This window comes from Delphinus delphis, chromosome 1, assembly GCF_949987515.2.
Source record: "Delphinus delphis chromosome 1, mDelDel1.2, whole genome shotgun sequence".
NCBI classification, from domain to species: domain Eukaryota; kingdom Metazoa; phylum Chordata; class Mammalia; order Artiodactyla; family Delphinidae; genus Delphinus; species Delphinus delphis.
In genome coordinates this window covers 137533165-137557242 of record NC_082683.1, presented here as the reverse complement: position 1 = coordinate 137557242, position 24078 = coordinate 137533165, and the positions used below count along the sequence as shown (strand labels likewise).

The window sequence follows — 24078 nt, the reverse complement described above, 5'->3', positions numbered from 1 at the left end:
GGATCCAGTTCCCAGACCAGGGATCGAACCCAGGCCCCCCGCACTGGGAGCATGGAGTCCCAAACGCTGTGCCACCAGAGAAGTCCCTTGTTTCTACGGAGTTGGATGTTAAAATACATAGAGCTAAACTCAGCCCTTGGTCATTTTGTTTAACTAACTTTGTGTTCACAAGATCTCATTAATCATGTTAAAAGCCCTCTAAGCACTAATTTCAGAAGAGCAAAAAAAGAAAAGCAGAGGTCATTGCTTAGTGGATATCCAATATTTATCTTCACTGAAAAATTAATTTGGCTTTAGTATCATTAAGTAGGGATATGACATCCTCAGAACCAAAGACTAACAAAAACCTCACTGTTCTTCTTTCAGGAAATTAACGGCTATAGAGAAAAGTTTCAGTGAGGTAGAATATAAGCTCACATAAGCCACCGTGGTTCAATTTCTAATTCAGACACCTTACTCCTAAAGGTGAGAGAAATATGAGAAAACAGTGTGTTTTATTCCTGGGCAAAAAAGGAGTGAGGAGATATAAAGAGAAGGGTAGCAAAGATAATTAAATCCACTGATCATTTCAAATTCTCATTTTGCAAACACTCTTTTAATTTTTAAAAATTAAAAAATAGAGTAAACTGATATGAATTTCAAATACTTTTCCTCTGCCAATGAGCAGACTAATTAGATAAGAAACAAAATAAAATCTTAGGTAGTTATTAGACTGGATAGTCCAGTTTAAAATCACTAAGGATTGACCATCAGTACACTTTGTTACTGGAAGGCATGTACCAGGGTTTGTTAGAGAGGAGACTGAGCAGCCAGTTATATAGTCCAGAAAAAGAAAAAAGTAAAGAAGGTGTGTAGAGAAAGTTAAAGTTAAATCTTTAGGTCCTCCCTGAATCTCTTATCACTGAAAAGTGACTGTGTGAAAATGTGACTGGGAAATAACAGTAAGTAGCCCCTGGGCTCACGGCAGAAGGGATGCTGGCTTTCATTTCCAATAATTCAGGGCACTGTTGAGGGACACTTTCTTCTCAGTGAGGAAAGGGAAGTTTGTGGTGCCCAGAGCAGAGAGCTCTTTGAAACTTTGAGAAGTTCTCTATAGCAACAATTAGAGACTTGAATTCATCTTTGGGGAAGGCCTTTCCTTTGTTATGTGAAAACCACCCTAATGGCCCTTTAGTTATAGTAACTGAAGCAAGTCTTCACCTAACCCAATGTTTTGGGGGAAAACTGCGACATCGCAATTAATCCGAAAGCAGATATTCTAGAGTTAGACTGAGCAGCCAAGTGAACTGGTTTGTTAACAGTTGTGCATAGTTGAGTCTCCCTGTAATCTGGCATTAAAGTTAGCATGTCTGCCTAAATGCAATAGCTCAGAGTTGTCCTAGATTCCAAATGAATATTTATTAAAATGAAAGTACATTATGGTGGTTTAAAATTAGAAAACTTTAAAATAGGATTAACAACCAGAAATCAAGATAATGGGAGCTCCCAAAGGCAGATGGAATTAATCAATTACAATTTTCCTCTTGATTCCATATTATCCATTTATGCAAAAACTTCTCCACCAAAATTCTGTGACATATTGAATGACTTAGGGCTCATAACTCCTTTTACAGTTTTTGCCCCTTCATAAATTAAAGCTTTTAAAAGATCATAGTAGGTATTTAAATACTTGTTGATTGATGCAAGATTTCATTTGCTAGGAAAGTTTAGTTCAAACTCATCTAAAAAGTTTTTGAGAAATGAATGCAGTATTCAAAGTGGATTATATCTCAACGTACACACCCTGATATGATAGAGAGGCACTAGCTACAAGCTTCCAAGTTTCCATCCTTTAAATCAGTGAAAGAAAGGAAATCTAGGCTTTTCAGTTTAGCTTCTGCATTATCAGTAAACTCCCTAGAGGCTTTCTGTAGTGGAAGCCGGGGTGGGCCCATTGGAATCCCAGAGACAAGAGTCATGATGGCTTTGGTCTGCGACACTCCAAAACCTAGACAGGAAAATATAAATGAGGAAACATGGCTGGCACTGTCCACTTTGCCACAAACACTCGAAAGAAGAGATCATATTCTTACAGTGATTACTATAACAGGATAAAGTGGAACTAAACGATGGGAACATTTCTTGTCAATATGGCAGACTGAGCAGATGTAGGAAATCCCTATTCCTGCTTTAAACATATAGAAATGCTGGAAACTTTTGAACAAATTGACAAACTGTAAAACAAAACAAAGTGAGACTCAGAGTCAACCTCAGAAGCAAGAAGGAGGAACGAGAAGTATCAGGAATAAAGAGGTCAGAGTAGTAAGGAGTTGCTGAAGCCAGTGGTCCATGAGGATAATCTGATTCAGGGATACACTGTTGTGTATTGAATGATGTAGGACTTGGTCACTAGGTCACAATTTAGTTCAAACAAATCTAAGAAGTACCTGAGAAATGCACTATTTAAGGTAGTTTATGACTCAATGCTGCTGTTTTAGACTAGGGCAGGAATGCAAGATGAAGCCTTGAGTCTGTACACAGCAAAGAGCTGGAATTAAACTCCCCATATAAAACTGGTAGCCAACCTTCTATGAAAAGAAATAGAAAAAAAAACTGGCCCACTGGTCTGAGAGGCAAGGAAGCATGACTTCTGCCAGGGTGTGGAAGGAAAAAAATCATATAAATGAAATCCCAAGCCTGTGCCATAGATGAATGCTGGATCCGTATTTGCATTCTGTGCTTGGTACAGGAACCATACTAAGAAATATACCTAAAGACTGGTTAGAACTGATGAAACTATAGTGTCCTAGCAGAGGCAAATGTAAAATCATTTGATGGGACAACTCACAACCTAGAGTACGATGGATTCTCCAGAAAACAGCTGTCTCTGAAGATGAAATCAGAGTTAAAAATTACAAAGCACACAAGGAAAAAGAAGCTGCATGAGAGACAGCAAATGCACAACTGACAAATTTTACATCCTGAGAAAAGATGATACAAAATTCTGAAAGAGGCTTCACAGAGATAAACGTAAGAATAGAAGCCATAGGCTAAGAGAAGGGCATATAAATAAAGAACAGGAAGATCTGGGAGAAAAAGCCAAAAAGAAATGCTGGAAATTAAAAATATATAATCAGTAAAACTAAACAGTAGAAAACATAGCTAAAGATAGAATTAGTGATTTTGAAGGTAGATCTAAGGAAGTAATCCAGAATACAGCACAGGAAGATATTTGTTTTCTTAACTGGCTATTGCTCTTGGATCAAAGGTATGAGAAGTAACTTTCTTTTACTAAGGTAATTTGGTTACAGTAACAATTGAGCATTGGGAAGAAAAATACTAGCTTGGCAAAATATATAGAATATACTTTGCTAAATGCAAAATGGCCCTCCTAGGCTTATTATGAATGGTGCAAGACTGAGAGCTACCTTCATGATAAGGCTTTATCATGTTTATTAAGATTAAGTCTCTCTTATATACAATGGAATATTACTCAGCCATAAAAAAATGAAATCTTGCTGTTTGTGACAACACAGATAGACCTAGAGGGTATTATGCTAAGTGAAATAAGTCAGACAGAAAAAGACAAATACTGTATGATTTCACTTATATGTGGAATCTAAAAAACAAAAAATGAACAAACATAATAAAACAGAAACAGGGTTATACAGTGCTGCATGTCAGTTTTATCTCAAAAAACCTGAAAGAAAAAAAAAAAGTCTTTCTTTGACTAAACCATGAAAATTCCAACCCCCAAGGAAGTCTGAAACGAGCTCTTTAAAGATATGTTCTTTTAGATCATAAAAACTGTCTTCAAAAGGCCTCTTTTAAAATGCCAAAAATCTGGCAAAAGAGTAAATCCTTTCAGCTAATACCTTACAGCTATACTTTACAAAACTACTGCAGAATCACTGCTGGTATGCAAAGTGATCTTACATGTACAGGTAAACTTTTAGTTCTTTAAAAAACTATAGAACTAGTAGTAGTTCAAAATCTACTTTAATGCATTTTAGGAACATATGCTAAACCCACGGTTTTGTGAGAAGTATTGCTTAGGAAAAGGGAATGATATTAGGTAATAATAGTACTGGTGGTACACAAATAGGACAAAAATCATCAAAGTGGAAAAGCAAATGGGAAGCATTGTCTTTGAAGGATAAAGAGTTGGCTGAAAACCCTGTGAGAATGAGGGGCACAGTACATAATAGGTGCTTAGGGCTTGGGAGGGGTTGCCAGGAAGAGGCAGAAAGGCTCTGAAAGGAAGGTAGGAGGTCTGCCAAGAATAAACCTAAAACTTTTCCTGGACTTGACCCAGGTCCTCAGGAAGGGCCAGTCTCTTGCGGAAGTGGAGTGAATAGTGGCATTTATCATTTGTTATGGGATAAGACTTAGGAGACTGTGGAGAGGTTTCTCTACTCAAATTCACTGTATTTCCCTCAAACTTTACATTGTCATATTATTCAAACCTCCATCCATTTAAGCTTACTTGTGTTAATAAACTCTTTTAAAATTGCAGATACTCTTGGGAGAGCTGTCAGTCATTCACAGTTTAGTAAGATCTGTATTCAAACTGCCTTCCTCTAAACACTTAGGCTTACATCAGTTATAGTGTGGTAGTAGAATTTTAATGAGCAGAGGCAAGTAAAGGGAGGGAGTGTTGATGGTGTAGGAGAGAAGGGGTTAAAAAAATGGTGTGTGAGCAGAGTGGGGAGGTGAACAAAGTGCTAAGATGGAGGAGAGAGATTTGTAGAAGGTTGCCAAGACCTTCCAACTAGGTTTACTTCACCATTTTATAGGATTGGCCCTGAAAGTTAGTATTAGGAATAAAACTTTGCTTGTAGCTGATTAAAAGGTGTTCTTGTTGAACCCTCAGAGAAAGTGATGAAAGTCCCTCATCACCTTCTCTGAAACGCTCAGAGAAAGTCTATTTCCTTTACACTCTCCAGTAGGAGACAAAGCGGGAAACTTACCTAGTTTGACCACAAAGTTGATAAATCTCTGAATACAAAACTGGAAAGGAACAAACAAATCTATAGTCAGTAATTACTAAACTGTGATAATTTAAAGAATTTAGAGGTCAAACTGCAGAAACCCCAAACTAAAAAGTCCACACACCTTAGTCTTCTGAGGGTCTGTTGGAGTGGAGAAGAACAGCCAAGTGAGGATGACTGAGATCTACCCAGGATAAGGTAGGATCTTTTCATATATATAAGCTTTTATGAAATGAGCCCATGAAGAAAAGAAGCTCCAATGAAGGAATTGTACAATAGAGAGTTAGGATGGGGAAGGCAACCATTACCCACCTAGGTTACAGAGGTAAACTTATCAGCTGGTGCAGTTTCCAAACTGGGGTACTCTAACCTCTAGGGTACTTTCCAAGATACCTCAGGGGCACTTGGTCAAGGCTAAGATTTATGGCCATTTCTAGACCCTCAACTTCCGTAAGTGCTATTTCTAAAATTGATCAGAATAAGAAGTTGCACATAATGGAGGTGTAGCTTGTCCTTTTATATTTCCCTTTTCACAGTCCTTCTCCTACATTTGAAAAAATAAAGACATACCTCTTATATCACTGCCTTGGGACACCTCTGGGAACCAAATAAAGGAGCAAATCAAAATGTTGGCATTGGCATCCACAAAGAGAGCTGACAGAGTGAGTCCTTTAATTAATGGATAACAAGTCCTCTAAAGAATCATAGGGTTTTCAATTTTTTCCTTTCAACTTTGCTTTTAATGTTGTGATTCAGGTTGTCAGTTGAAAATCATTAAATGATCAAGCATATGACTCAAAAACTGCTCGAAGAACTGAGTGACATTGCTATACCAAAGTTTCTTCCATTCTTATCTACTAATATATATAAACAGGGTATCACAGCACTTATTTCTATAAAAGCAAAAAACAGAAATAGTATTGATGCTGAACTTTAACTCATCCTAGCATTAAAGAATATTCATCCACAAATTCATGAAGCAATTCTTAAAAAAAAAGATTCCCATTCATCTCATCAAGAGATGCATTTTCAATAACATTTTACTTTTATGCTGTTTTAATCAATTGTATACTAGTAATAAAAAAGTCAATGCAGAATAAAATTTTGGTATCAAGCCTTACAAACAGAAATGCACATGTTCTTTTCTTCCCTAACACACAAAGTATGGCACATTACATTCAGAAGTCTCTACTTTGTTGCTTTTTTTACACTTAATGTATCATGGAGATCTCTCCAGATGTGTGCATATAAAAGTATCTCCTCCTTCTAAAGGGCTGTATATAATTCCATTAAATAACTCGAACATAATGTATTTAACCATTTCCTTATGAGTGGATATTTGGGCTGTTTCTATCTTTTGCTAGTATAAACAATGCTGTAAGGAATATCTCTGTACATGTGTCATCTCACTTTGTAAATATAACATGGCATTTAAGGCCATGAGAATGATGGACTTCCCTGGTGGCACAGTGGTTAAGAATCTGCCTGTCAATGAAGGGGACACGGGTTCGAGCCCTGGTCCGGGAAGATCCCACATGCCGTGGAGCAACTAAGCCCGTGCACCACAACTACTGAGCCCGTGTGCCACAACTACTGAAGCCCCCGCGCCTAGAGCCCGTGCTCTGCAACAAGAGAAGCCACTGCAGTGAGAAGACCGCGCACTACAATGAAGAGTAGCTCCCGCTCGCCGCCACAACGAAGACCAACACAGCCAAAAATAAAGTCCATGAGAATGAGTAAGTTTAGCCCTAACTTTTTATTTTTCTGTTTCTTCACTTGACTGCAAACTCCTTTAGGGCAGAGACCAGTTTTATTGAAATTATATATTCAGTTCAGCCCATGGTATATTAATAAGTGAGTAAATGAGACCTGCTCACACTTGCTTTCTGTAAGAAAAAACAGAATGTGGTAAACTAAACTGCTTACCAATACTGTTTTGGGTGAGATGATTTATTTGAGTAGGACTAAAAGAAAAAAAAGAAAAAGAGATGGAAATTGAATCAACCAATAAAAGAAACCACTAAGTGGAAAGGTTCCGTATCAGAGCTGTTTCACAGTTTACGCCATCCTATGATTTTCACATCATTCAGCTCAGAACAGGTTGAAATTTTCAGAAATAATTTTTTCTGGGAAATTTAGGAAAAAGAAAATCGTATATGAAAAGAGATGGCAGGGACTTCCCTGGTGGCGCAGTGGTTAATAATCCACCTGCCAATGCAGGGGACACGGACTCAAGCCCTGGTCCGGGAAGATCCCACGTGCCGCAGAGCAACGAAGTCCGTGCACCACAACTACCGAGCCTGCGCTCTAGAGCCCGCAAGCCACAACTACTGAACCCGTATGGCACAGCTACTGAAGCCCGCGTGCCTACAGCCCGTGCTCTGCAACAAGAGAAGCCCCCATGATGAGAAGCCCGCGCACTGCAACAAAGAGTAGCCCCCGCTTGTCACAACTAGAGAAAGCCCGCGCACAGCAACGAAAACCCAAGGCAGCCAAAGATAAATAAATAAACTAATTAAGAAAAAAGAAAAGAGATGGCAGAGTCCACACAATTCAGACTTCATATCTTAATTTAAGCCAAAGTCTTGCCAATGTTTAATCTAGTTGACATAGCTTCCTAAGTCCTTATGCTGTTCCTGCTTTCAGCTTCACCTGGTCTGGGGCTGAATAAAGGTGAATATTAATAAGCTATTTAAACTTAAAGTTAAGTAGGAAGTAGATTTAGGCTTGCTCAGTGTGCAGGGTTAAAGGGTAGGGATGTATTTAATCACTGCTGGCAACTGCTTCCTCCTGTTCTCTTCTTGGTTGGAGCTCAGGTCACGCCCTCAAACCTCCAGGATGCTTTGCGACTTCTGCTCTGTAATTTCTGATTGCACTGATGGTGGCCTGTCCTGTTCAAAAGATCCCTTATCTAAACTTACTGGGACTGACCACCTGCTCTGATCTTGCTTATGCCTTTCATTCTCACTCATTTTCTTGGGACACTCCTCTCAGTCACTTTTATGATCCTGAAAGTTCCTGGGCCTCTCGGCCTCCAGAAGTTTCTCTGTAGTGCCTACCCTATTTCTTTCCACCTTATTCTGTTTACCTAACGTATACACACTACCAGCTGTGGGGCTGGTTCTACCCTTCGGTGAGGCTCTTCCTTCTCTGGACAGCTAGGCTGTCCTCCCTGTAACATTAACAGCAGCCACCATTTCCCCCAGGGGTCTTCCCTGGAACACTTCAGATCCTGCTGCTTTTCTCCTCCTGTTTCAAAGCCAGTGTCTCCTTTTGGATCATCTATTCAGCTCTTGTTTCCTGCCTGGTGAATGTTTTCAGTTCTCAGCACATTTCCAGGGCAAAGAGGACTGACCTGCTCTGACTTTGGATTAAGTCTCCCCTTTGTAGATCACCAGCCTCATAGCTTCCTTATATACTCTGGTGACTCAGGTGTGAAGTTCTCAAGGGGATGGCATGTGGTCATTTCCCCAAAAATCTATCACCATTATTTCACAGTCATAAAAATACTTTGAATGTAGACTAAAAATAAGATCATTTCTAGGAGGAACAGAAAGGAGTCATTCCTGTGTGGGGCCTGTCCTGATGAGACATGCAGGAAACATGGATAATGGGCACAGGTTTGGTTTTAAACAAGAAAAAGTAAGAAAAAGAAGGAAAATACAGAAAGAAGCAGCTAGGCAGTCTTAAGGAGGGCAGGTGTGGTAGGAATGCTGATGAGAGAAAATAAGAATTCTCAAGTGGGAAAGAAAAAAGGCTATGATTTATATGAAGGGAAAAGAAAGCTTACCTGATGGTTCAGGGCCGAGGAGAAGTCCTTCCGTTCAAAAGCCTCCAACATCTGGTTTGTCTTTTTTCCCAGGTAGTTATAGGTACTGGAAAGAAAACAGCACATCTTCAGGATCAGTAACTTAGCGAGAAGGTCCAGCTCCTCAAACCCCTCTAATGCTCAAAAGGGAAAAATCTACCAAGCCTTCCAGAAGTCTATTTTTAGGCCCTAATCTATTAAAGGATCAGGTATCTTTAGTTCTGAGTTTTCCAGCAACACTAAGCAGTGCAGAGGACGCAGAGAACACCAAAAGGAATAAAGAAAAGGGAGAAGAATAGGAAAAGGGTAAAGTTAGAAAAAAAGTGAAAGACAGAGGTGTATTTGGCAAGGAGTGATTGAGGGCAACACCTGGCCCAGGGCGCACACAGAGGTGCAACGCTAGGTAAGAACTGTGGATAAAATGTAGTATCTGAGGGCTTCCCTGGTGGCGCAGTGGTTGAGAGTCTGCCTGCCAATGCAGGGGACACGGGTTCGAGCCCTGGTCTGGGAAGATCCCACATGCCGCGGAGCAGCTAGACCCGTGAGCCACAACTGCTGAGCGTGCGCGTCTGGAGCTTGTGCTCCGCGACAAGAGAGGCCACGATAGTGAGAGGCCCGCTCGCCGCAACTAGAGAAAGCCCTCACACAGCAACGAAGACCCAACACAGCCAAAAATAAATAAATAAATAAATAAAAATTAAAAAAAAAAAAAAGTAGTACCTGAGGTGGGTCCCAAAAACCCTATGCTGAGGAACTGGGTGAATGCAGCACCACAGTAAAAGGGGCAAATACTAGCAGATTACCTAAATTCTTTGCCAAGTTATATGTTACCCAGAGACTAGTTTCTAGTAATAATATTAATACAGATAATAATAATACAAGGACCATTTATTGACTGTTGTATTCCGGGTGCCTGACATAAACCATGTCTAATCCTCTCAGAGCCCGGTGAGGTAGGTGTGGTTTCCATTTTGCTGTGAAGAAACTATGTCTCAAAGAAGGGCAACAGAGTTGTCGAGAAGCTTACCATCCCTTCATACTGCTTATTCTATTACATTTCAGAAAAAAATGGAGATGAGAATGTTATTTGATATCATAAAATGTTCTTGCCGACTTAAAAAAGAATCTCTAACTCTACCAATAAAGACAAATATCTTAGACTAATCACTGAGTTCTTAGAGAAACCAGCAAGGCAGAAGGTTCTAGAAATTCAGAACAAAGATGTTTCCCCACTTTCTAATGACTTCTCCTACAGTAACTCAGGATCAGAAGAGAGTTTCATCTTGGTGTACCAGGAACAGAATATTGTTGGTACTTTATAAGTGTAGTCCCTGGAGTCAATACAAGGCATTCTGAGAACGTGAAGTTCACATTATCTTCTCGTAAAAAAGTAGGGAAGAATAAAATATAATCATTGAGATAAGTTACCTGCAGATGTGAAACACCCAAAGTCGCAATATGTGCATGAATGTCTAAGGGGTTTTAGAATACTCTAATTTGAATCCCAGGGGTCTCAGAAGTATCCTCATTTAGAGAGGAATGTGATCATAATTAAGGAGAAGTGAAGTGTAATCAAATGTACTTTGCTTTCAGATTCTGTTGACAGAATAAAAATGCCTAGTATGGGGGCCAGAAAAAAAAAAAAAAAGAATTTCCAAGGTCAGCAGATCCAGGCATTCAGGTTTCCTTGGAGGAAATGGCCTGTAGTGATGATGGATGTTGTAGGCATCCTGGCTCAGTGAACAAACCATTACTTACCATTACATCCAACCCAACTACTCTTCGTCAAAGCCATGCTCACCAAGATATGCTATGAGTATTACTTTGCTTCCCCTGTACTTTTTCCACAGGGAGGAAATACACTTTCAGTTAATGTAAATAGTTCAGTCAATCTGCTTGCAGGCACACTGCTACTGAAGTAGGTTAACATGTGCAGTGGACATGCCAAATTGAACGTCCCTAGGCCTTCTGCTGAGTAGACATCAGGCCACTGATTCTACCTCCCTAGCTGCAGCTGACTGGACCTTACATGGACACCTGACTTGGCAGTGCTATCCAGTGATATCCTGAGATGCCCCATTTGGGTCCCATGACTGGCCACATGCATGCTGAAGCAGAGAAAGCCCATCTGGAGAGAAAGGCAAATAAAGGGATGTCCAAAGGACCACAGGTGGAGAACGGTCTGCCTTGGCTGTTGAGAGCTTGGCAGTTTTAGGTTCTCATCTTCTCTGAGACCTCACTGCACTTCCTCCCCTTGGGTTTTATGAAATTTCCCAGTATTTTATAATAACTTACCTTCTTTCACAGAAGCTAGTTTGAATGGCTTTCTGTTATTTGTAACCAAATAATTTCTGATAAAGAAGTTCTGTGCATGCTCTCAGCTTCTGTGCCTCACCCCTAACTGCAACAGATGCTTCTTATAAGAGTGACTGAGTCGCTAACAAAGTGCTAAGCCCTAGTTCATTCCTTTTCACTAAGAGAATGTGGCAAAGAAAGGCAATTTCTATTAGAAAAGGTGTACTTGCAAGAAATACAACTGTGCAGGTGATGACTGCCTCTGTGGGGGATTTTACACTAATAAGTATTGGGAAAAATGAGTCCTGCTTACCTGCCCACTGCTCCAGTTGCTCCCATCACCAGAGCACTCAACAGTTGCTGATCAGAAACAGACAAAGAGTATTAACTTTCATGAAAAAGAGGAGAGAAAAGATGCTACTATATAAGCGGCTACATCAAGTGTTGCAGAGGGAAACTAACCCGCTGGGATATACCAGGGGGAAACTTACCTCATCCACCCCAAAAAGGAAAGCAAACTGTTGCTGGCGATTCTGATCAACACATTGCCCGAAGTCTAAGAGATCTGTGTCACTGAATTTCAGCCCTTGGAAGGTGGGGATCTTATCCTGAATCCCATCCAACAACTCCTCAGCACGAACTGTTCAAAACAATAAATGTCTCATTCACCGGTACACCCCCAGAAAATAACAGAGAACATCTCATCTAGCGCCACACATCTGCACTGAGCTGCCAGGGGCTGCTCTCAGCTGCAACTGGCTGCAGATTGAACATATTGAACATAATCACTTGCCCTTGCCTCCTAGTTCCTCTGTACTTATCAAATTGTAACCCTAAATCTTCTGTTCCTTGAAGACAATAGATGGATATTTATAAAGCACAACTTCTATTTTTTCTTCTAAGGAAGTTAGAAAGGAATGGCATTTTAAAAACAACCTAATAAATTTCATCTAACTGTAACAATCTTCTTGCTGGAAGTATGATAATGATAAAAGAAAACCTAAAAGAAAAGTGAGAAGAGATCGGAGTACCTTCCAGTGTGCCAGGTGCTGAGAACACAGTAGGGTACAAAGTAGACCCAATCGCTGTCTTAGTGGGGCTTACAGGCTATGTCTTCCCACATAAGACGGAGGGGTGTGTGTGACAGACACAAGTTGTCTGCTACAAGTACATAGGGGTCAATTCATCTTTCATACTTAAAAATCTTCCATTATAAGGAGGTGTCAATGATTGATAAGGGCTGACTTATTTTTGATAAGAGTGACTTATTTTGGAGCTGTTGGAACCATCTAGTCAACAGTTTTATGCTTTCGTGATACAGGGTGAGGTGGGGTGGAGTTGGGGTTTCTTAGTGAAATAGGGTACGATGTGAGAGGTGAAGGTGAAGAAACATGAAAAGAAGCAGTACTTACTCTTTACCCCTGTCAAAGCAGGAATGTGATAGTAGTAGAATGGCAGTGCAGGGGCAGCAGCGGCCACCTCCTTTAGGAAATTAATCAGGACATCTGAAAGAACAGCAGGAAAAGTCATGGTGTGAACAAGTGTAAAACACTGGCTTTCCCCAGTAAAAAACGGAACCTTGGGACTTCCCTGGCGGTCCAGTGGTTAAGACTCCACGCTTCCAACGTACGGGGCATGGGTTTGATCCCTGATCGGGGAACTAAGATACCACAGGCCGCGCAGCCAAAAAAAAAAAAAAAAAAAACAAAGAACCGTCTAATGAAATGCAACCATCCTTTCTGGAAGCCAAAAATTCTTGACCACTCTTACCATCTCTGAGACTGCTACTGCAATGTCTTTGCAATTCACTTTATTCAAAGTTTTATTTTCCTCTCTGTAGAAAGGCCAAAATAAGAGGATCAGTTTCCTACCATACTAAAGAGCTATTAAAAAACTGGTGCAAATCTTCCCACATATTAAGAGAAGCTCATGAAATACTCTTACAAAAATCAGAAGCCCATCAGGCAGGAACCTTTTCCTCTTACCCAGAAGGGTAAGTGTGGTCAGTGAACAGCAAAGGCTTTGCGTTAGGATCAGAATAAAGTTGTAACAGTAAATTCTACAACAAAAAGATAAACAACATCTGCTCAAAATGGGAAGTCATAAAAGTAGTGGCACATCTCAACCAGAGTTTGGTACCTTTCCCTTTTGGAGAGAAATTCAGATATATCGGAAGACAGTTCACTCTGGTTTACTGAGGAACTGGGATTTTCTACATCATCCAATTTGAGCTTCAGCAGCAACATTACTACAGATGATAAATAAATCCAGCAGAATTGCCTACATCTGGATGCCACTGAATAGTGGGAGAGAAGCTTATGAACACATCTGAATACTGTGATAATAAATATTTTGACAAAATTATTGTGTACTGTTATTTTTCATTTGTCTTATGCAAAATTTTTTAAAACCATCTGAAAAAAACTTTTAAAATGTTCATTCTAAATTTCCCAAATAGCAGTATTTAAATTACTTACCAATATTAATGACTATTTTACTGATAACAGGTAATATTTCATGACAATTTTGACCTGTTATACATTTAGCTATGGATTTGTTTAATCGTGCATGCGAATAACATTTTGTCTGTTTTTAATCCTTTTAAAATTTGTCCTGCATTTTTGCTAATCAAAAGGATTAAAAAGACTCAGTATACCTGGAAACCACAAATAGTTTCCATAGAGAAAACAATAATTAGATATTTTGGAAGACAATGGATATTTCTGTGAAACCTCTTTTGAAATTCATCACTTACTCAAATTTGAATAGTACATGTAGTCTCAAAATGCCCATTACTTATATTCCTCTTTTGTTGAGAACAATGGTCTCATGCTTTGCCATGTGACTCTGACACTCTATGCAACTGCTTGGCCAAAAGTGGACACCTGACCCAAACACAGGCACCTGTAGGTTGACCCAGGGCTTGGTGGATGACCTACTCAGATTACTTGACAAAAGAGCTGAAGTCCTTTAATGGAGTCTTTTCTTCTCTTTTATGGGTCCAGGGAGGCTGAATATTCCGGAGAACTACTGTACCATTGCAACTTCATGCCTCCAGTCCATAATACTTTACTTTCATGAGTTAAATACAACCATTTGGAATGAAGGCATAAAGAAGCGGACCATGTACAGCACTGTGCGTTTTGACCTATCTACCTACCTTTGTTCCATGGCTTGAGAAAGAAAGGTGCAATGACAGCGATGCCATCGGCTCCTATTTTTGCTGCATGTTGGGCCTTTAAAAGAAGAAAGACGACCATTGGTCACAATTCTGATGTGTGTGAATGTGGGGTCTTCTCCACCTCAAAAGGCAATTCTCAAACACCAGCTGGGTTTCTTACAATTCAACTCAACTCTGACACTATCTATCTGGAGATACAGGTCAAGGGCTCAGTCCTACAAGACTAGCTCCCTACCCCCATTTCAAATGCCAGGCTATCATCACCTGTGCTCCTGACCTATGGGCTATAAATTAGAGGTTCCAACAACCCCCTCCTTCGGTCAATTAATTTGTTGGGGAGGCTCACAGAACTCAGGGAAACGTTTTACTTACGAGATCACTGGCTTTTTATAAAAGGATATGACTCAGGAACAGCCAGATAGAAGAGATGCATAGGGCAAGGCATGGGGAAAGGGCACAACACTTCCATGTCTTCTCTCAGTGCGAGTGCACCACCCTCCCCAAATCTCCACAAGTTCACAAAACTGGAAGCTCTTTGAAGTCTGTCCTTTGGCGTCTTCATGGAGGCTTTACTACGTAGGCATGATTGATTATATCATTGGCCATTGCGGATTGGTTCAAATAGGGCTGATCATATCAACTCTAACTGAAAGTTCCAACCCCTAATTTTCATGCCTGGTACTCTTGGCAACCAGCCCCCATCCTTAGGTACTTTCTAAAAGTCACCGCATTAACATAACAAGAGACACCTTTATTGTTCTTATCTCCAGGAATTCGAGGGTTTTGGAGCTCTGTGCCAGAAATGGGAAAAAGACCAAATATCTATTTCTTGTTATAGATCACAATTTCACAACCATCCTGGAGTAAACGATTTGTTATATTCACCTACAGCTTAGATACTAGAGGTTAACAACAAACTCTTCAAATTTGCCAACCGATGTACCCCTAGAGAGTGGAAAACTACCACATTTAATGATAAATGTCATTACCAGGAAAATCCCAGGTGTTGCAAAGTAGAGACCCCTGGTGGAGGTGAGCTGTGTATTTAATCTTATTCTTCTGCAGACTTTGTCAGTACAAAAAAAACTTGCTAAGGAGACATGAGCAGTTCATTTTTTTTTTTTTTTTTTGCGGTATGCGGGCCTCTCACTGTTGTGGCCTCTCCCGTTGCGGAGCACAGGCTCTGGACGTGCAGGCTCAGTGGCCATGGCTCACGGGTGCAGCCGCTCCGCGGCATGTGGGATCTTCCCGGACCGGGGCATGAACCTGCGTCCCCTACATCGGCAGGCAGACTCTCAATCACTGCGCCACCCGGGAAGCCCGAGCAGTTCATTTTGATAAACTATAACTGTTAATTATAGAGAAACTTGCAGATGTCATTTCTCTTCTAGTGTTCAGCCCACTGGATGATACTGTCTTTCCTCTCCAAAGATATTAGTCATATTTTAAAATTTATATTACAGATTGGAAATGCAGTTGAGAAAGGCTGAGAAGAAAAAGATTATACATATCACAGAAGATACATTGCACTACTCTTCTGATATTTACTCACATTCCTTCAGAAAAAAATGAACATTTCCTCCCACTGGGCCCTCATAATATTTTTTATCTATTTCAAGTAGAGTACTTAAACCTAACACATGGTGAGGTAGTTGTGTATCTTCCTGGTCTCCAACTAGAGTGAATTCCCTGAGGGCAGAGGTCAGATCTTATTGACTCTTGTGTTCAGGTCAGTCATGGTGCTGAGCACATAGCAGGACTCAGTAGATGTTGTTGATTGCTTTGAAACATGCCCCACTACCTAAAAGGGAAAAACGGCTTTCTTCTGAGACTTAAGCTAGTGATATCTATATCTAATAGATGTGATTAACTTTCTGCAGAAGTAAAGTAGGAAAGTCAAAAAGAGATTGGGATATAGTCCAAAGAACAATCAAGACACTGGATAGGATTTTATTGACACAGGATTGGAATTGACATATTTGAATCATTTATTTAGCACCTTGTTTAGGACAAGAGCAGTAGGGTAACCTTAGCTGAAAGGAAGGAAGAGAAACCACTTCAGAGACAGTCGATGGCAGTGCCCATTCAAGCATCATCCAATGGAGAGTTATGTCTAAGCAGATGCCAATATTACTGTCTCCTTGGCAAGATTATCCCACAGCAGGCGATTATCCCTATAGCAGGGGATTATCTCTATACTAAGATTATCTTTATACTATTCTAGTGTTGAACCCCATGGTTGACACTGTCTGTCATGTCATACATGACAATATTTTTTTTTTTTTTTTTTTTTTTTTGCGGTACGCAGGCCTCTCACTGCCGTGGCCTCTCCCGTTGTGGAGCACAGGCTCTGGACGCGCAGGCTCAGCGGCCATGGCTCACGGGCCCAGCTGCTCTGCAGCATGTGGGATCTTCCCGGACCGGGTTACGAACCCGTGTCCCCTGCGTCGGCAGGCGGACTCTCAACCACTGCGCCACCAGAGAAGCCCACATGACAATATTTTAAAACTCACATGACGCATAGAAGAAAGCAATTGAAAAGAGAAGGGGAAAAAAAAAATTTCCTCCTTTACACTACCATAGTTGAAAGATCTACTGTTAAGAAGAACAAATCAAGTGTAAAAAGGATAAATCAAGTTTCCAAGTTCTGATTCTAGGCTTACGAAGCAATCACCTAGTAACGTCTTCCCTAGTGGCTTGCCTAAGAGTGTTGAATTGCGGTTTTGCAAGTATACAGTATACATTCCATTTCTAAATTCAATTAATAGGAAACAGAATCAAACAAATCCACAAGCAGATGTTGGGGTTAGATCAAGTCATTGCGCTCTTTGGAATTAGAATATCTAAATTCTGAGGACATGGTTATGTGGACAAAGGATGTCCCTGCCATTTCAGTAAACAGAGGATGCTTCGGCCAAACAGCCATCAGCCACTGCAGGCACCAGGTCGGTGCGACCTAAGGGGAACTCAGGATGGAGAAAAACATGCATATCAAAGGAATGGTTTCAATAAGCCCAATCTCTTGCACCTTACCATACAAGAAAACACTAAAATCATTAACTTGAGATGCGTGTTTTTATGATTAGCAATAATCTTTTGATGTTCAACTATACATATATTTTTTTTCCAGCCGAAAACTCCTATACATCCAGGCTCCTCCCTTACCTCTTTGGAACAGTCCCTCAGAGCTTGCTGAGTGGCTGTATCCCAGGCTTAAGTCCTCAGTAAGTCTGCTGAATAAAACATAATTCTCAACTTTTAGGTTGTACATTTTTTTTCAGTCGACAGTCCAAGCTACAACATCTTTGTGCTTTCTTTTCTTACTTGATTCACAAAGACCTCAAAACTACCACATAGTTTACTTTTCTGCTAGCAACTTGAACTCCTTCCTCCCTCGCCACAATATTACTCCACCTAACCTGCTCATCTCTAAACCCAGAGCAATCCAGTCTTTGTGTTCTTGTTCCTATGTTCTGGTTGAAAAGTGTACCTAGAAGAAAATCTCCACACCTGTGTGGAATGGTGGTATGACAAATTTATGACTTACAACTTTGGTTGGTTTTTAGCACCACTGGGGCAATCCTTTTAAAAAAATTAATTACTTTTAAATTTATTTTTCAAAATTGTGACCAAGAAAAACACAACACTGGGAGTTCCCTGGTGGCCTAGTGGTTAGGATTCCAGGCTTTCACTGCCGTGGCCTGGGTTCAGTCCCTGGTCGGGGAACTGAGATCCCGCAAGCCACGCGGTGCGGCCAAAAAATAAAAATTAAAAAAAATTCACCATCTTAGCCATTTTTAAGTGTACAGTTCACTGCTGTTAAGCATATTCACATTGTTGTGAAACAGAACTCTAGAACTTTTTCATCTTGCAGATCTGAAAGTTTTGGAAGGAGCTGTCAGCAGGAACTCCATTTTAAACTTTAGGGCTCCATCCTGTTACACTGTGACTGTGCTGACCCTGCTGACTTAAAAAAAAAAAAAAAGAAGAAGCTCTCTGTTTAGGAAGGCATCCGGCGGAACTGTGCAGAAGTGTGCCTTTACTGATAACAAGTGAAACACACTTGATGAGTCAATAAATTGTAACAGGAAAAAAAAAAAGAATACATACCTTCCAGTCACAACTCTTCACAAAAAACTTTTGGAAACTAAGTGTGCTTCTCTGTTTTCCTTTAAAAACTCCTGCTTTTTGTTTCCCAGAGGGGACACTGTTCTGTGGTTGCTGGAATCTGTGCTCCCTGAATTGAAATTCTAAGACTCCAAATAACCATAAATGTGTTTTCTATGTCTGTGAGTCTGTTTCTGCTTTGTAAATAAGTTCATTTGTATCATTTTTTTAGATTCTACATATAAGTGATGTCATATGGTATTTGTCTTTCTCTGCCTGACTTACTTCACTTAGTATGATATTCTCTAGGTCCATCCATGCTGAATTAACAGATTCACACTACTTTATATAAAATAAACAACAAAGACTTACTATATAGCACAGAGAACTATATTCAATATCTTGTAATAACCTATAATGGAAAAGAATCTGAAAACGAATATATATATATATATATATATATGTATGTATGTATATATATCTATCTGATCCTGCAAAAGAGAAAACACTGTTGCATCATTTGAAGTTTATAGTAACACGAAGGGCTGCACTATTGTGGTTTATGCTGGTTTTAATAGTTAGTTAATATCTAATCTCAATCTCGGTGACTTCCCTGGCGGCGCGTTGGTTAAGAATCCACCTGCCAATGCAGGGGACATGGGTTTGATCCGTTGTCTGGGAAGATCCCACACACCGTGGAGCAGCTAAGCCCATGTGCCACAACTGAGCCTGCGCTCTAGAGTCCACAAGCACAACTACTGAAGCCCGTGTGCCTAGAGCCCGTGCTCCGCAACAAGAGAAGCCACCGCAATAAGAAGCCCGCACACCGCAACGAAGAGTAGCCCCCGCTCGCCACAACTAGAGAAAAGCCCACGAAGCAACGAAGTCCCAACGCAGCCAAAAAAAAAAAAATCTCAATCTCAAGACTACTAAATTCTACAGTAGTCTACTAAAAATTAATCTAATCAGGGATTTTAAAAAATGTCCAGGGGACTTCCCTGGTGGCGCAGTGGTTGAGAGTCCGCCTGCCAATGCAGGGGATGCGGGTTCGTGCCCCGGTCTGGGAGGATCCCACATGCCGCGGAGTGGCTGGGCCCATGAGCCATGGCCGCTGAGCCTGCGCGTCCGGAGCCTGTGCTGCACAATGGGAGAGGCCACAGCAGTGAGAGGCCCGCGTACCGCAAAAAAAAAAAAAAAAAAAAAATGTCCAGGGAATAAAATTTAAGGTTCAACCAAGCAACAGACTTTTGAAGGCAATAACTGCTTAATCTATATATCTATATATCTGTATCTATATATATATAAATATAAAACTGAATCACTGCTGTACACCAGAAACTAACACATCAACTATACGTCAACTTTTAAAAAAGGACCCCTAATAAACGCATTCCTTTGTTTTACAGCCTGCTTCTTTTTCGCAGACGACAAACTCTATACCCCTTAAACAACTCTTCTTTCCCCCCTCCCCCTAGTCCCTAGCGGGACTAACTCTAATTCTGTTTTTATGAATTTGACTACTTTAGATACCTCATAGTATAAGAAGAATAATATTGTATTTGTCTTTTAGTGGCTGGCTTACTTCACTTAACATAATGTTCTCAAGGAGGTTCACCCCTATTGTAGCATGTGACAAGACGGATTTGCTTCCTTTTTAAGGCTGAATAACATTCCATTGTATGTATATACCACCTTTTCTTTATCCATTCATCTGTCCATGGGCATTTGGGTTGCTTCGACCTCATGAACAGTGCTGCTATAAACATGGGTGGGGACAGTCTTTTTCTGTTTAAGTTTTCTCTTCCATTCTCCAGGCAGCAATTCTCAGTTTTTACCACTTCTCATTTCTGAACCCCATTTCCATCTCCTTTATGCCCAGCAGATGGCCTTGCCTTTTACTTCCTAGAGAAAACTTAGGTTGGCTCAAGTTCTGTTCCTTACCTGCAAACTAGGTAGCTCCATAGCCATCCTTACTTTGCCCAAAAGAAGAGGTGCCTCTGTCTCCTATTAAACGCTCTGCTACAGCAGTTATCACCTTGGGCTACTCTCTTTGTGGCTCTGTGTTGGCTTCCCTGCAGTCCTACACCTTATACTCTCCAGCATCCAATATTTAGCAAAAATGATATTGATTTTAACTCAAGCATAAAGATGGAGGCCCCTCAAGTGGTCTCTCCCAGATGGACCCACATACATACCAGTTCTTGTGACTCCTTCAAGCTCAGTGCTCCCACGTGAATTACTATCTGATCCAACCTGCAAAAGAGAAAACACTGTTGCATCACTTGAAGTTTATAGTAACACGGAAGAGCTGTGCTACCTTGGTTTGTGCTGGTTTTAGCAATTAGCTAATATCTGACTAATCTCAATCTCAAGACTACTGAATTCTACAGTGGTATACTTAAAATTAATCTAACCAGGGATTTTAAAAAAATGTCCAGGGAATAAAATTTAAGGTTCAACTAAGCAATAAGATTTTTTTTTAACATCTTTATTGGAGTATAATTGCTTTACAGTGTTGTGTTAGTTTCTGCTGTATATAAGCAACAGGATTTTGAAAGCAATAACTGATCAATCAATCAATAGTCAAATACCTTATTTTGACTATGCATTGTTAGAGATGCTGCATTTGACGGTGACAATGTGCATGAAAATAGGTGTAAAGCTGAGATATTTTTGGTTGGAGATAAAAATAAAGAGGTTCCTCAAAGAGTACAACCAGGAACCAGCCATACGAGAAAGGAATTCACTGTGAAAAGTTTTTTCCTATCTTGTGTGTCCTCAGAATTTGGCCACGAGTGAGGTTTTCTCTGAGACCTCAGTGTTCATCTTTGGAGGTGCTCCACGGGGCCCCGTGGGAAGAGGCCACACTTAGACTGGTCTTCTGAGGGTAGGATCAATAAAACTCAGCTGTGAATGCAGTCATGCTGGCGAGTCTTCCAGGGACTCAGAGTGACACACATGCTGCCCTCATGGGATGGAGACACCACATCCCCGTTAAGGCCCAAGCATTGAGCCCTCCTGTGATTCTTGACTTCTTCTGTCTTCGGTAAAATGGGACCTAGCTGGGAAGTGCTATGATCAGGTCTGCATTTGTTAAGGATAACAGAAGACTTCTGAGAGGAGAAAAGGTGGCTGGCTGGTCTGCTTTCCCCTCACCAGCAGCTTTATTGCATGACCTCCTTAAACCTTTCACTACCCCTGTCTCCTGGCTTAGGTTAAAACAATCATGCATTCCCTCCCCCTCTCCACCCAGCTGCTGGGTCTGTGGCTTTAGTACAAACTTGTGATTTCCCAGTTCAGGAGGACGAGGGTCCCGAAAGCCTCTGGTCCCCATGACTTACTTCCCTTTCCTAGTCACTGCAGCGGCTGCTCCAAATCTTGACTTTTCTCCTCAAGCTCTAAGTTCCACCCAAACCCTTGTTCTTGGCAGATGTCCTCGCTTCCAAGACACCAAAGATAAAGATTCTTCCACACACAGACTCCCTCCCTTCTCCTCCTGACCTCTGCGCTTAGCTGTGTTACCTTCTATGCGTTCCTCCCAGCTTCTTAGCTGTCTCCTAAAGCTACTCTGCTTACATTTGGGTTTATTTCAAGCCCCCGTGGAGACCTGCCATCAAAGGCATCAGTTCTCCACTCCCTTTAACCTCTTCTCCAATGGCACTGTCCTTTCAGCGCGGAAACGTGCTCATTACTTCCCTGCTTTAAGAGAAAAAAAACTACCTTTCTTTTAATCTTGCTTCCTTCACTCTAATCCATGACTCCTTCTCTCCTTCTCCTCAGCAGCAAATTTTTTGGGGTGAGGATAAGCTACCCTCACTGGTTCCCCTGCCATGTGTCTGCGGCATTCTAACCTCAGGGCAGCTGCTTCCGTGACAATGACCCAACTGGCTCTGCTCTCTCTGAGGTTAGCTGGTCATTTCCTACTTTCTCAATCCTACTGACTCTCACAGCATCTAATAATGATTATAACAAATGTTATATCCACTGCAAATAGTTACAGTGAATTCTTACATAATACTTAGTACTATATGTGTAGACTGCTTGAATCCTCACCAGCGCCTCATAGGATAGGTACTATTAGTATTCCTGTTTCACAGACAAAGCACAGGGCATTTAAGAGCTGCCTGAGTTCACAGAGCTACTTAGAGGCACACTCAGGACCCAACTCAGGCAGTCCGGCTCTGCAGGCCCTGCTCTTAATCTCCATACTCCCCCGACGCTCTCTGAAGCACACTTCCTTCCTTCCAGCAGACAGGATCTGCTCTTCACCTCCCTCTGACCCTTCTGAGGGTTTTCTGTCTGCGCCCACTTCCCTATCCCTCCCGGTTCTGGTGCTTTTCTTGATGTTTACCCTTAGCCTTCTTCTTTCCTCACTCTGCCTGTGGTCTTTAAATGTTTGAGGCCCAGGATCTCACTGAAAATTAGCTGAAAACTGAAGATCACTAGAAGGTGCCTATGTGGACACGCAGTCACATTTGGCGTATAATTTCAGAGTATCCAATTTGCTCTAAAGCCATTTAAGGGTCCCCAAAGTGGGCAGGGGCTTTGCACTGACCACCTCTGCTCCAGGCTCACTTGAGACTTACCTCCAATCTTTGCCTCCACCTAAGACACCGTCAATCACCCTTCTCTGATCCCTGTTTACACTATTTATCGGAAGGATCAGTGTTAGTTTTCATGGTCTGACATCTCCACTGGATGGTAAGCAACCTGAGGGCAGAGATCCCGTTTTATATCTCCAGCGCCAGCACAGTGCATAACACACGATGCATAACAGTGCAGAACAGACCACAAATCAAGCTTGGTTAATTGCTGTGCTTACTGAATTGATGCTGTCCTATTTGTTTCACCGTGGCACAGACTGAGTGTTATAACCAAATACATTAACTCGCTGAAGTTTAGAGGATGCAGAAAGCTCCCTAAGACTACAAGAGGAAGCACCACAAAAAGCATGCTGAGTCACATGCAGAGAGAACTGTAAGGAAGCAACAGGCTGATAGAACCACCAGGACCCACCCTGAGATGGGAAGGAGTATGAGCTGCTCAGCGGAGGGGCTAGGAGCTCAGCAGCCAGTCGCCAGGGCCCTGCTCCACACCCCCTCAGGCCAAGGACAGGGAACCGGAGGGACTGGCCTGGTAGATAAAACAAGAGGCTGTTCCCAGTTTCCCGATGGGATCTCTGAGAGCCGGGTGTGTCTGGCTGCCCTTCCACACGGAAGGGAAGGGCCCTCCTCTGCCTCAGCTCCTCTTTCCACAAGCTGACCTCAGGCCTGATTTGTGGTCGGAGAGCAGGGAGGCTGTGTCACCTGGGGTATAGCTGTGTCTACGCAGCTCTCGCAGATGCATGTGTTTATCATGATGGAGCCACTCACTTGTTCCTCCCTTCTGTCACCCACTCCTCCGCGACCCGGCAGCGCTCTGAGATGCTCAGGGACAGGCCTTCTCCTGTCGTGCCATTCACTGTTCCAAACAGAGAGTCAGTCAGCGGGACCAACCGATACCTTTCGTGCTTCCAGCACCAACGCTGGCAGTGCGGGGGCAGAAATCCCTGCTCGAGAGGAAGGGACACGGAGAAACACCAGAGGACAGAAGCTGGGTGGGTGGGGTGATGCCATGTTTCCATTTCCACCTCAGACTCAGCCTTTTTTTCCATCCTCACCTTGTCAAAAGGAGTGGGAAGGTTAAGTATGACTTGTAATTTACAAATCTCATTGTTT

The 24078-nt window shown here is 41.5% G+C and overlaps 1 protein-coding gene across 2 annotated transcripts in view; it reads right to left on the bottom strand.

Annotated features, from left to right (window-relative positions):
- Positions 1-488: 488 nt before the first annotated feature.
- The window catches only part of NPL (N-acetylneuraminate pyruvate lyase), a 38355-nt gene continuing 14765 nt past the window's right edge, over positions 489-24078 (bottom strand). For both annotated transcript variants that reach the window (XM_060035130.1, XM_060035131.1), the window contains 9 exons: positions 23734-23821; positions 20557-20614; positions 14234-14309; positions 12486-12578; positions 11565-11713; positions 11387-11433; positions 8761-8845; positions 4950-4989; positions 489-1987 (listed from right to left, as the gene is read on the bottom strand). In XM_060035130.1, the coding sequence (XP_059891113.1) occupies positions 1803-1987; positions 4950-4989; positions 8761-8845; positions 11387-11433; positions 11565-11713; positions 12486-12578; positions 14234-14309; positions 20557-20614; positions 23734-23821 (821 nt within the window). In that variant the 3' untranslated portion in view covers positions 489-1802. The remainder of the gene's footprint in view (positions 1988-4949; positions 4990-8760; positions 8846-11386; positions 11434-11564; positions 11714-12485; positions 12579-14233; positions 14310-20556; positions 20615-23733; positions 23822-24078) is intronic.